The following is a 13,236-nucleotide window of genomic DNA, read 5'->3' as shown; positions in this document are numbered from 1 at the left end:
ATATATATATATATATATATATATATATATATATGTATACATACATCGCAATCCTTTTCCCTGCAGCCATTATGAGGCATAGAAAGGCAACATTGATTTGGTAGACTTTGAGTTCTCGGACGCCAAACTGACTGCCGCGCACAATTCAGTCAAACTTCATCGTATGAAAACAAGGCTCATGCTCACGATAAAAACAACAGCTCCCGAGAAAACACGTTAAATCATTATGCATCCGCACATCCAACGACGCCACAGTTCCGCTCCGTACAAAGATTTGAGAGAACTCTTGCGCCCCAGGGAGTGATCAGATTCAGCCGGCAGCGGTGGCAAACAAGGTGGATTATAAAATGACGGATCTAGCACGGAGTCCTGAGAAGGGATAAGTTTTGGGTACCTCACAATTGCACAACAAATCTTGAAGAAAAACACCGGTTATTGCGTCCGGCCTTCCGTCTGCAGTGTGGCTGAAGACCAATATGCTGTGAGTAACTCGAGTTACGGTTAAAGACTGATTTCTCATGGGGCAGATTACACTCAACATTTAAAGTGTGCTCATAAATTGAGCCCCGACTCATGCATGCGTCACTCCAAATAACGTCTCCATCTCTTGAAATGGCATCGGTACCAAGCGAGATCCAACACGAGGCCGCAGATATGAGGCCTCCGAAGATATCCGTCGACACTCCTTCCAACCAATATTAAAAGCAGCAAATAAGCAAATAAATGATTAATTGATTTTCAGGAAAACGAAGGAAAGGAACAAAGAATCCCAACATTTCGCCACGTCCATTGCATACTTAAAAAGCCTCTGGTGTGTTCTGAGGGGCCTGGCGCGAGCCTCCAGCACTCTCCCATTAGCTCAGACCCATCGACGTCAGCGCCACTTATCAGACACCTGTCGGCACACCGGCAGCCTGTCGATGAGGCTCGCGTGACCCGCCGTCCACAGTTCGAACCCCCGATCAGTGGCGGTCGGGCCGGCACCAGCCACCAAATCGACCACGCACCTCTGTCAAAGCGGACGGTAACTCGGAGAATGTTTACGTGTTCTGGAATTCTATTTTTACGGGGCCGGGAGGCGGCGCGCCCGCGCCCGCGCCGGCGGCGGTGCCGCCCGAGGGCGCCGGTCGCGGGATTGCGGGACGGTCAGCGGGTACGAGCGGCCTCCCGGATGTCGGCAGAGGCGCGGGAGACAACCCCCCCCCCCTCTCCAACCCGACGCAGCCGGGCTGCACTTGGCAGGCGGCGGCTGGTGAAAGCTGAGGCTCAAGGCGGAAAAAGGCTGAACACATCTGGTCGAACACGTCGTGTCGTCTGGTCGCGTGATGTGGAAATCCCCATGAGGATTCTCAGACATGACTCATGGCTTGAGCACGTGACCGCGCCGGGCCACGTTCAGACATGTGGAAAACGCGAAGGCTGAACTGACGCCAGACTCGTTGATGCCGGAGATGTCGGCGCCACAAAGGCAACGTGCGCCCTGTAGACGCGCGCGCCCAGAATACGCAGCAGATCAGCATGTCGCTTCTTTTTCCGGTGCCAGCTTCAGTCGGTCCGAAGCGGGAGAATAATGAATACAAATGCGGCTGGCTGGTCTAATTGCCTCATAAATAAAAGCCGTGGCAGCGTCGTGATTTTGTCGCCGCCGAGCACGCGGTATAAAACGAATTAATTTTACGGTCGGCCGAGCCGCTTGGAAATGGCACACAGAGACGAGTAGCATGTGCCCGGCAGCATAGTGAAACAACCGCCTAGCGAGACGCAGGGACGAGCTGGCTCGCGCCATTTGCTGCGGAGTGCCACTCGCCTGTTGGCAGGTTGGCCGACAGACTGGCAACGAAGTGTGCAGGCGGCACCACGGCAAGGCACTTCCAACACATCGCGGCAAAGGCCTCCGCACCGGGATTGATCGAGTGAAATGACTGGTGGCGGTGCAGACAGCAAATTTGCATACGTACCCGTATATTTTTGGTTAAAACGGGCAGCACTATGCGCTGTGGGCATGCTTGAAAAGCGGTTGAAATGTAGCGGGTGAAAACGTTGCTTTTATGGTTTACATATGTTAAAATATTTATGATTTGAATAAATGGAGACGTGGATACGTGAGTACAAAAATAGTACAATTACTTATTAAGTCTGCCAGTTTTAAACCATTATATCCACGGGCACGGACATCCACGGGCTGGACCACATCTCACGTTGGTAAGTTCGTGATTGGAAGGAGGAAGCGCAGCAGGCACGTGACCCTCCCCGACGAATAAATGGCCATGAAGATTTCCGTACGATGTTTGTGCTTCATCACTGCAATATTTCATGCTTGGCATGTTTATGTTTGCAAAATGATAAGTGATTTGTAAACTGCTTTTCATTGGCGTTCCTTCACCACCTTACAGTAGCTTAAGCACTCTGCGGTCTTATATATGTAATATTTATAGCGCTTTAACACAGTTTAATCCAAATAGTATTTGCTGGCAAGAGCTTCGGATATAATCCACATGTCACCAAGCACAATCGAACGCACCCAAGTACAACAGGCTAGCGCCTGAAAACGTCTTTGGAGTTTTTAATAGCGAGCGCAAAATGCGTGAAATTATGCGCGCTGCTTCAAGAGCCAGCGAGAGTAATTTCTGTGACAAGAGCCAAATGTTATCATCAATCGTGCCAAAAGCGAAAACACCTCAGGAATTGACTTCAGAAACCACCGGGCAAAACATTCGTTGTCAGCAAACAAGATATCGTCGATGGTACCATAGTGGCAGGCATTCGGCCGAACTTGTGAGGCAAACGCATCGAACCCACTTTTTCTGCGAACAGACTTAGAGAAGTGCACAGCGGAGCACCTTTCTCTTCTGAGAGCAGTTGAGTAGTTCTCGAGTGACGGAACTCCTCCCGTGAGAGGTTTAAAAGTTATTCTGAACCTCTTTTTATACCAATAGAGCTCCAGAGGACCAATATCCCTGAGCAAAGTGTTCAGTCACAACGGACCCATTTCCCGAATGAGATTTCTTCAGATATACTGGATTAACCTGAGGTCCATCGCATGTCGTTACACACAACACCGATCTCGCTCGGGGCGAGCGGCGCACAGAAACCCAGCACCCCTCCACCAGAGGCGCGAAGCCTACACATCCAGGGGTGCCGATACACACGACCCGGCCCTCCGGCGGGCGGCAGCGTGCCCGGCCGCCCTTCCCAGCCCAGCTGAAGACAAATATACGTCTGGCCCGTTTACAGCCGGCCGGCCGGTGTTTGGGTTCGGCCGGGCGGCCAGCCGGCGCCGGAGGCGGCAGGTGTCGGCCTGGCCCGGCAGGGGGCAACTCAGGGAGCGTTGCCACGTGCCGGCACAGGGCGACGGGCCGATACTGGGACGGTCAGCACCAGCAGGGGACGCCACGACACGTCTGCATGGACTAGCCAGCCGACACGTGCCGGCACAGGGCGACGGGCCGATACCGGGGGGGTCAGCACCAGCAGGGGACGCCACGACACGTCTGCATGGACTAGCCAGCCGACACGTGCCGGCACAGGGCAACGGGCCGATACTGGGAGGGTCAGCACAAGCAGGGGACGCCACGACACGTCTGCATGGACTAGCCAGCCGACACGTGCCGGCACAGGGCGACGAGCCAATACTGGGAGGGTCAGCACATGCAGGGGACGCCACGACACGTCTGCACGGACTGGTCAGCCGATACGTCCCGGCACAGGGCGACGGGCCGGTACTGGGAGGGTCAGCACTAGCAGGGGACGCCACGGCGTGTCGGAGCAGGCTGGCCGGCCGAGACGTGCCGGCACAGGGCGACGGGCCGGTACTGGGAGGGTCAGCACCAGCAGGGGACGCCACGGCGTGTCGGCGCAGGCTGGCCGGCCGACACGGCGGAGAGGATATCGGGCGGTGAGTACCCACATAGAGGCACGACAGTAACGCCGAGGCTGACTGTAGTATCTGTGTTACGGGCGACAATGACGCCGAGGCTGACTGTAGTATCTGTGTCACGGGCGACAATAACGCCGGGGCTGACTGTAGTATCTGTGTCACGGGCGACAGTAACGCTGAGGCTGACTGCAGTATCTGTGTCACGGGCTGGGAAGGACACTGCGATGGAGCTGCCTGCAGGGTGGTGCATTGGGGGACAATGGCGTGTGAGCAGTCTGTGTACCACAGGCTAAGACGGATACCGAGATAATACTGGGACAAATAAAGCCTGGATACGGCCGGAGCGGATATGCCCCAAGCGGCCTCCTACAGTCATAATACCCCCATCGGGTATTTTGACTGTAGGAAATACCGGCCATCTCCGATCTGCCGCCTCCTTTGCGTTTTCTTGGGGACGCACCGTCCCGACACGTTCTTGAGTTGTAAAATAGTCTGTGGTCTGTCTTTGTGCCGGTGTGCCACATGTGCCTGCTGAGAAGGATGCTGGGACAATGGGGGGGGGGGGGGGGGGGACCCTTGCCGTTCCAGCCGGACCTCACTGAGAGCTCACAGAGCGGCACACATCATACACCAGAACGTGGGCCGACTGCATGTCACATCCGGATGTTGAGACCGTAAGTGCTCACAAGGAGGCCCACGTGGATACATGGGACAATGTCTAGCAGGACGCTGTCCACCTTCCGCCGGCCGACAGGATACCAGGAAAGCATGGACGTGGTAAAGGCAGACAAGACGAATACGCACTGGAATACGATTGTGCGAGCCATTGGGCGCAGGTGCAGTCGAGCATTCATCGGATGAAGGACCCGGAAAGATAACAGAACGAATGCATCATGTTCGCCATCTGTTCGCAAGCAGCAGACCTGTGCTTGGCTCCGAACGACGCAGAAATCGGTTTTAGAATCAGCTTAATGTTTGACGAGATAAAGTGGAATCGATTTTCTGACAAACTAGAGTGGGATGGAGCTAAAGCCGGGCAGGTTGTGTTACCTGTGACCATCGATGAGTTGAATCAAGCACAAGGATTTCAGGTAGGCATTTCTGTCATGTGTGCGGCATCTGTTGATATTGCACACACATGGCGTATGTATGAAGTTGTTGCTGGAATCGCTCCAATCAAAATCGACTTGGGGATTGAGCTAACATAACTGATTTAAAATCAGAGTAGATTTCAAAATGTGCTGCCCTGCTTTTGAGACAGAGTTAGAGCCAGCCCCACAAACAGCATTCGGAGGTGGAATCGATTCCGCACATGCGAAATAACACACAAGTCGACAAATGCGTACCACATACGATATATCAGGTCGAATTTAAAATACTTTGCACGGACCGTCTGCTATCCCGAAATGCAAAAGTCATCTATTCTTGTACCAGTACGGTGTAAGCCCAGCTCCCCCCCCCCCTTCATACACACACGGTATCTCACTGCAGCTCACCACTGGCGGAGGCTCGCTAAGGTGTTAGTCTACCCGGTGGATAGAACGATACCTTCAAAACGGAACGTTCCCTTTACGCTTATACTCGGGGTCTAAGGTACCGAAAGCTGATGAGATGTTACGATGCCACTCTAACCTCCCGTCTCGTTCCCAAGCTCTTCAACGTCCCAAATGGGACGAAAAGGGCTAAACTAATGAAATAAAATAGCACCTGTCTGATCCTTTATTTGTCGCGATACAAATGAGACGCTGCGCAATGGCCGAGTGGTTAATGGGCGTAATGGACGAGTCGTTAGCGTCTTAGGCACCTACGTAGGGGGGCCGGGTCCCTATCCAGGTTGCATGTTGGCCCCTGAGCGTTAATATGGCGTCTGCGGTTGCTGGCGCTCCATACCAGGGTTAATATGGCGTCTGCGGTTGTTGGCGCTCCATACCAGGGTGCGCGGCGACGAGCGTCACGTTCTATTTTTAAAGGGGTTGCGCAATACAGATTTCCTTGCATAATATGTAATATAAATAAACGTGAAGAAGGGAGGATAAAGGCGGGGAAATCTCACAAAGCTCTTCGTTCAGTTATTCCTGGCATTATCGGTAACAAGAAATATCAAAAGAGGAAATGGCCGACTAAATATGCCCGTCCTACAAATAACATTGCAGGCTTCCTCCGTCGTTTTGGCGAATGCGATCACATGCCCACGCTGCCTTCGGCAAGAAGAGAGAGTGAGAGAAAAGGAAAAAATGTTCCCCATGTGGATCATCGATCATGTCGCAGCCATAATGAAATCGGTCGCTGGAATGATGACGCATTAATAGATGGCGGATAGGTCCAATGGCCCGCAAACAGGCTGACCAAACAGGCGGCCATCTTGTTTGCTCAGCGGACTGGACCAACACGCCAGCTGATTGCATGGCCCATACGCACTCGGGGACAGCCTCAGGCAATCCAATATGGGATAGGTGACATTTGCCAGCGAGTAGCACGCTGTAACACGCATAGGTCGACGCACACATCACGTATTCGATTAACGTACTCGGTTAGTACGGGAGGCAAACTTAGCGGTAAACTGGTGCGTTATCAGACGCTCAAAACATTATACTCAGCGACCGCGAACAACAAAGTACAAGACAAGTTCGTTGTTGGTGACACGGTGAAGAGTTTTGTCTGCTTCTGACACAGGCAGCTCCTTCAGCTCCTTCACAGTGGAATGTCCTGTTGCGAGGTCCTGATGGCTTAACTTGGTAGGCGAGCCCGGGCTGACGTTTTCTCAGAGCTGGCATCGGCTAATCCGGGCCGACAGATTCGGATTTCATGCGACATGGCCTCGCTTAATGCCCACGGCCGGCGCGGGCGATTCGCTGACGCTGAATCAGGCCAATCTCCGAGACTTTGATCTAAAAGCGGACCAAGTGCATGCAAAGCGCAGTAAACAGACAGACAAGCACTGTTGTTGTTTTTACTGCACCGCGTGAACGATGTGCAGTAAAAAGATGGCGATGAGAGGGCCCTTTCAAGGGCAGCCAACGTGCACGCTGGGACCTCCGACGGACCCAGCTGCTGCATCCGACGCGGAGAAGTCAGCGCAGTCGGGCTGCCCTCCGGAGCCAGACCGAGCTGTCCCCTCCGACTCAATTTTCTCCCCGCTGCGCCGAGGGGAAACGGCAAGGGAGGGAGCCTGCCCGGTGAAAGCCGGGCAGACAATAAAGGGGAGCGCACAGGTCATTGCCCCCTCCCTTGCTGCGCGCCACCCGTGTGACTCACAGAGCGCCGCGGAGAGCGTCGCCGCGCGGAGAGCGGCTGGCGCCACGCAGACCGGTCCGGCGCACGGGCAGGAGAAAGGCGTGAGGTCACGCGCGGGGCCCCGCCTGATGCCGTGCGGTCGGTCCGTCCCGCAGGCTCGTAAACAGGCCGTTTGCAGGTCGGTGCCTCGCAGATTCGTGACGGGGAGGCGTGCGGCTCTATGCAGAGTGCGTGCGGAAGGGGCCACAGTCTGCGTAACGTCATAGGGGGGGGGGGGGGGGGGGGGGGTAGACAGCCATCACTGGCTCTTGCAAAGGAAACGACAACTGGGCGTGGTATGGCAACATAATCAGAACCGCCTTGGTTGCACGGAAAACTGTCAACAAACGGTGGGATGTTTCCTCATCCGGCAGGCGTTGTGCTGGTAGCATTTTACAGTCATACTATGAAGTGTCCATGAATGCATCGGGCAGCACAAGACACTGCACTGAGATCACAATCAGCAGACAATGATGCCATCAACTTCATCTGCTTTCTGCAGGGATCTCAAACACCGGGGGACCGCCTGCAAAATGACTCAGGTCACGGACTGGTTGGTGCCCGGCTGCGCTGCTCTGGCACCAAAACAAAGCCATTCTAGGAGAAGACATTGGGAGAAGGGGAGGCGGCATCCGGTTCGTCAGCTCTACACGCTTCATCACACATGATGTCGTTGTCCGTTGTTTACTATGTTACAGCAAGTAATGACTGAAAACTTCGGATTCAGTTATTTCGCAAACTGCGTTGTTTCGGTCAAGGGATCTGGAACGGCCGGAACGTCGGGAAAACAGTGACCCTCTCCCCAAGACCCACTACCCAGAGGAGCCCAGAAGCCCTCGGAACGCGCGACTTCGGCCGGCACCAGTGGCTCGCCAGTCTGAGCATGTCCGGGACAAGAGCGCAGCGAGGCTCCCTTGGAACGACTCCAGCGAGCCCTGAGTGCAGCCACCCTGAGGTCTCCGTCGCAGCTCATTACCCGCTGCCGCCGCTGTCAGACCGATGCGCGCCCCGCGGTGGAGAGCGTCAGCAGCCAGAAGAGGGAGGCGGACGCGCCTGTTTGTCGTCGCGAGGTACGGAATAATATGGTGCCGTTCTCTTGGCTCTAGGTACACGTCGCAAATCCTCGTCCAACGACATACCAGGGGTGAAGATTTTTATTCAAAATCGTTGAAGGCAAGTGGTGGTGAAGTTTAACTGTTTATCAACAACAGCCATGGAATGCATGTCAAAAATCAGAAACGCTGGGAAGAGGGGACACAAACCCCTGCAAGACACGGCGAGTTCCACCCGTCAGTGGCACAATCTAATGCGAGCGTCGAGTCCGTTGTTATTAAGTCATGGCGAATGCTCCGTTATGCAGCAACGGAACATTTTCCGTTGTTGCACATTTAAATGCCAGAGATGATTCTGTTGCCCAGGGATGATGTTGGTGACGGGAGGCCATGAAACTGATATATGTCCCTGTCTTCTGCCATGGATCTTATTTCATTGCACCGTTTCCCAGCTAGATAAATGCACCGGGACGTTCGCGATATTATTAACAGCCACGCGCCACCCATCATCCATTCTTCTGTCTCCTGCCTTTCGCGTTAGAGGAGCTGGGTACGACAGCAACAGACGGCCGTGGACGTGAACTTTAATAATTCTGAGGACGAGCAAAGTACAGCACAATATGGGCCGTCGGCGCATACACTATCCTGTAAGTTTTCTGTCCCGATGCTTCCTCTCCTTTCAGTGTCAGGCCTTCGTGTGGCGGTCACTGGCAGACGAGCAGATGCGTCTCGAGTCTGGATAGTTTTCGGGAAGTCTCAATAATTGTCAGCCTAGTTCCCGGGATCGACGCTTTGAGGTCTTAACTTTCTACGGAAGAAAGTCTGCCTAATTATGACTGCCACAATCGTCGCACACCGGCTGAACAGACTCGGTCTTTTAACCTCGTGACCCCACACCTGAAGCTATCATCCTCTTTCGAGGAAGCCCGAACCCTACCAACCCCACTCCGGAAACTTTGGTCACATTGACGTTCGGCTCGAATGACAGCCTCTGGTCGGACGCTGCCCAAACAGCGGCTCTGCGCCGCTAATGAGGCTAAGTCATGCCAGCTGACCCCTCACAGGCCCGCACGGGCCGGCGAGCGGCGGCGCCGCGGCGGCAGTCGCGTCACCGACTCACGCGCGCCCGGCCCGCCCAAAGGCCGCGAGCGTGCGAAAGGACAATCAGCCAAACGAGCCTTTCCGTCAGCGCACGGGGCCGCCACATGGCCAACGCTCCGGTGCCAGGCACGGCCACCGCTAGGCCAATTTGCGGCCGCCGCTAACGCACAATGCCCACTGTCCGATCAGCCGATATGTGAAACGCAGGGGCTGACGGTGATGCGGGCGCTGCGGCGACGGAACGCCCCCTCCTCCCGACCCTCTTTCCCAGGCGGACCGAAGATTCGCCGGCGGCGTCAACAGGTCAGCCGACCGGCCGCCGCGCACTGACCTTTATGCATGCCGGTGAATTTGTCCTTGAGCACGGTCAGCTCGTAGATGCTGCCGAACTCCTCGAACATGGGCCGCAGGTCGCGCTCCTCCAGATGGCGCGGGATCTGGCCGATGAAGAGCTTCACGGCGTCCGGTTCCTTGTGGGCCGGCGCCGGCTCTCCGCCCAGCTTCGCCAGCAGCGGCGGTTGCGGGTAGGGCGCGTAGTAGCCCGGCTCTGACACCAGCCCGCCCGGCACGGCCGCCATGTTGTACAGCATGCTGAGCAGTCCGCCGCCCGCGCCGCCCGCCAGTCCGCACGACAGCACGGCACGCAACCCCGTCCGTTCGCCGCCGCCGCTCCCCGTCAACCGACCGCCGCGGGCGCGCGCTAGCGTCTGGCGCCGCCGCCGGCGTCGGTGCCCCCCCCCCCCCTAATTGATCGGGGATGGTCACGCGCTCACTGCGGCGCCGGCGCTCGCGAGTTCGCGCCCGCCCGCTCGAGCGCTGATGAGAAGGCGTGTCATATTCATCACGGCCGTGCGCCTTGTGATGAGGATACGTGGAGCTATCTCATGCGAGCGGATTCTGTCATCTAGCTGAAGGGCAACAGCTGGTGCCCTCCTGAAGGCTGGTGAAACTAACTCCAAAATGCATACGTGTATCTGAAGACTTGCCTTTGAATTTGCGTTTTCGTGACATTCAGCACGCATTTGGCATAAGCGCTGTCCACAAATTGAAGTGCGGCGCACATGCAAATTTTCATAACAGGGGCCACTTGCCAGCCAGCCTGAAATAAGCCATTACCCTCAACATATATAAAGATAAGTGCCAACCAAAGCATACGCATTGTTTGCTAACGCATGCAACAACTACAACCAACCAGCAACTACAACCGAGCGAGGAAGAGCACGACACCGTACAGGCAGCGGAAAAAGCGGTTCAAGATAGATCAGCCTATCCGCTTATCAGTTATCGTTAGTTTATTTGCTCTTGAACGACGCACCGTCTGGGAGCAGACAGGCCACATCGGTACGACACTGCCGTGCCATCCCGTCGCCGGGTCACCTAACGACACCCTGCTCCACACGTGGTCCCCGGGGATTACGGCACAGTAGGATGGTGTGTGTGCCAATGGGCTTGCGACGCACTCAGCTGCTGAGAACACATGGCGCCGCCTGCCTCACACCCTGCAGGGGGAGAGGCAGGCGGCAGGGGAAGCGAACCCCGATCCTCTGGTTTCCCCAGACGCGCAGCATATCCACTTCACTAACGGTACCCCCAGTGTGGTAGCGGGTGCTACTGAACACTCTGAGACACACTCCTCTGGTTCATATGCAGACGTGGCGAAATATTGTGCACTGTAAAAAGCGGTTTGAGAAGGGGCGACGAACTTTTTATTTCAACTGCTCGGAATCGTCGCGTCGTTTCATCTAGAAATGCGTGGCTCCTTCTTAAATTTCGAGCACTTCCACATCTTTCACATCAAAGAGGTTTGTGATAAGATGGCAAACATCAAACTGGTTGGAAGTAACAATGACGGCAATGAGTTTAACGGGTGCAATTCCATGCTTTACACATAATTTACTTCCAATATGAAGTCATTCGTCTTTCAACTGTCGAGGATGCGAAAACTGTTCAGCAGCACGAGAAGGCTCGTCATACACACAAACAAATGATTTTTCGTTTGCTTATAATAATTGCATTGCATTTTTCAATAAGTGTCGTCAAATGACATCATTCAACATTGTTAAATTCCTTTGGTGCACCAAAATGGATTCATATTGTTACTAAGATAGTAAGACAACTTTCTCCGGAAAAATATATTCATGTTTGGCTGCGGTGTGAGACCCCATATCGCTGGTGAAATCTTTCCCTGCTGTCGCGGTGGATGCCATACGACGTTTGTCCCGTGGGATGTTACATGTGCGAACAAATTAGTGAATGGTTTTGGACCCGACGCCGATACTTTACGATGACTAATGCGTTGATAAAAAATCAATCAAACAAACAGACCAATATCATCGCTGAGAACTGACCACTGGAGCCAGCTCTCTACAGAATCACAATCCATGGCATATATCCTTGCATCAAAACTGTGATACGTACCTAAGAAAAGAGACTTTGCCCAATTAAAAATAAAAGGTATCTACGTTTACTAGACACATACTTTATAGTTACTGGACACATGTGTATAATTATAAATTGATGTATATATGCATATCCATGTATATCTAGATAAACATATAAATGAAATTATATATATTATATTATATTATATTATATTATATATATATACATATATATATATATATATATATATATATATATATATATATATATATATATATACAAGCTGGCTTTATCGAGGGCCGTTTTATAGGTACGGATATAAGATTAGCTTCGGATGTCAAGGAGTATAGTGATATGGACCAGATTATATGAATACATGCGACAATCGAGATGCATTCTATTCGCTGGAGCATGACTTGCGCTTCTGCTCTTCGAGCGTATCATTTTGAAGACAATTTTATGGCATGGTTTAAAGTATTATACAGAAACTTTTTTTTGGTAATAGTCAATAGCAGGTTTACATAAAACGGGTTTGAGTAAAGTCACTTCCCAGACGTCGCCACTTAGTGGAATACCATTTGATCTGGCGATATAAATTTTAGCAACAATTTATACACGAGAGTAGAGAAAGTATTTCAGGCATCAAGGTGAGTAACGTAGGGGTCAAGCTATGCTGGCACGCTGACGACATAAAATTGTTTTCCCACAGCAGGTAATCAGCAGTCAGTGCTGCACGAATACATGAGTTCGGCAGGGCTTCTAAGCTGGGTCTAAACGTAGACAAAGGTCAGAAAGGCAGTAACGAGTCTGTTCAATGAATACAGGCCGTAAACAAAGTGAAACCACTGGGCATATTTTATGTTTATATTGCATATTATCATGATATGCGTATTATGGGCATAACATGGCTGGGCGCGAGCGTGCTCTGCGTCTCAGGTAACCGGTTCCAAAAAGACGCTTGATTAGATCAATGTGTTGTGCCAGCAGTATTTAAGGGGCCCTACCAAATCACTGTCTTTAGATATCTGATGTCATCTCAGATCGTTTATATGAGCGTGTGTGTGTGTGTGTGTGTGTGTGTGTGTGTGTGTGTGTGTGTGTGTGTGTGTGTGTGTGTGTGTGTGTGTGTGTGTGTGTGTGTGTGTGTGTGTGTGTGTGGTGTGTGTGGTGTGTGTGTGTGTGTGTGTGTGTGTGTGTGTGTGTGTGTGTGTGTGTGTGTGTGTGTGTGTGGTGTGTGGTGTGTGTGTGTGTGTGTGTGTGTGTGTGGTGTGTGTGTGTGTGTGTGTGTGTGTGTGTGTGTGTGTGTGTGTGTGTGTGTGTGTGTGTGTGTGTGGTGTGTGTGTGTGTGTGTGTGTGTGTGTGTGTGTGTGTGTGTGTGTGTGTGTGTGTGTGTGTGTGTGTGTGTGTGTGTGTGGTGTGTGTGTGTGTGTGTGTGTGGTGTGTGTGTGTGTGTGTGTGTGTGTGTGTGTGTGTGTGTGTGTGTGTGTGTCTGTGTGTGTGTGTGTGTGTGTGTGTGTGTGGTGTGTGTGTGTGTGTGTTTGTGTGTGTGTG

General features: G+C 52.9%; 1 protein-coding gene across 3 annotated transcripts in view; it reads right to left on the bottom strand.

Annotated features, from left to right (window-relative positions):
• Nucleotides 1–9,958, bottom strand: part of LOC119112090 (CUGBP Elav-like family member 3-A) — a 167,842-nt gene extending 157,884 nt beyond the window's left edge. For all 3 annotated transcript variants that reach the window (XR_005095680.1, XM_037236092.1, XM_037236094.1), the window contains exon 1: nt 9,635–9,958. Coding sequence is in view for 2 of the 3 variants with exons in the window: in XM_037236092.1 (XP_037091987.1) it covers nt 9,635–9,893 (259 nt within the window). In the remaining variant the exon portion in view is untranslated. The remainder of the gene's footprint in view (nt 1–9,634) is intronic.
• Between the last annotated feature and the right edge of the window lie 3,278 nt (nt 9,959–13,236).

The sequence above is a fragment of the Pollicipes pollicipes genome, unplaced genomic scaffold (assembly GCF_011947565.3).
Source record: "Pollicipes pollicipes isolate AB1234 unplaced genomic scaffold, Ppol_2.1 Scaffold_7261;HRSCAF=8764_pilon_pilon_pilon, whole genome shotgun sequence".
NCBI lineage: Eukaryota > Metazoa > Arthropoda > Thecostraca > Pollicipedomorpha > Pollicipedidae > Pollicipes > Pollicipes pollicipes.
The sequence above is the reverse complement of the archived record's forward strand: the minus strand, read 5'-3'. Positions and strand labels throughout refer to the sequence as shown.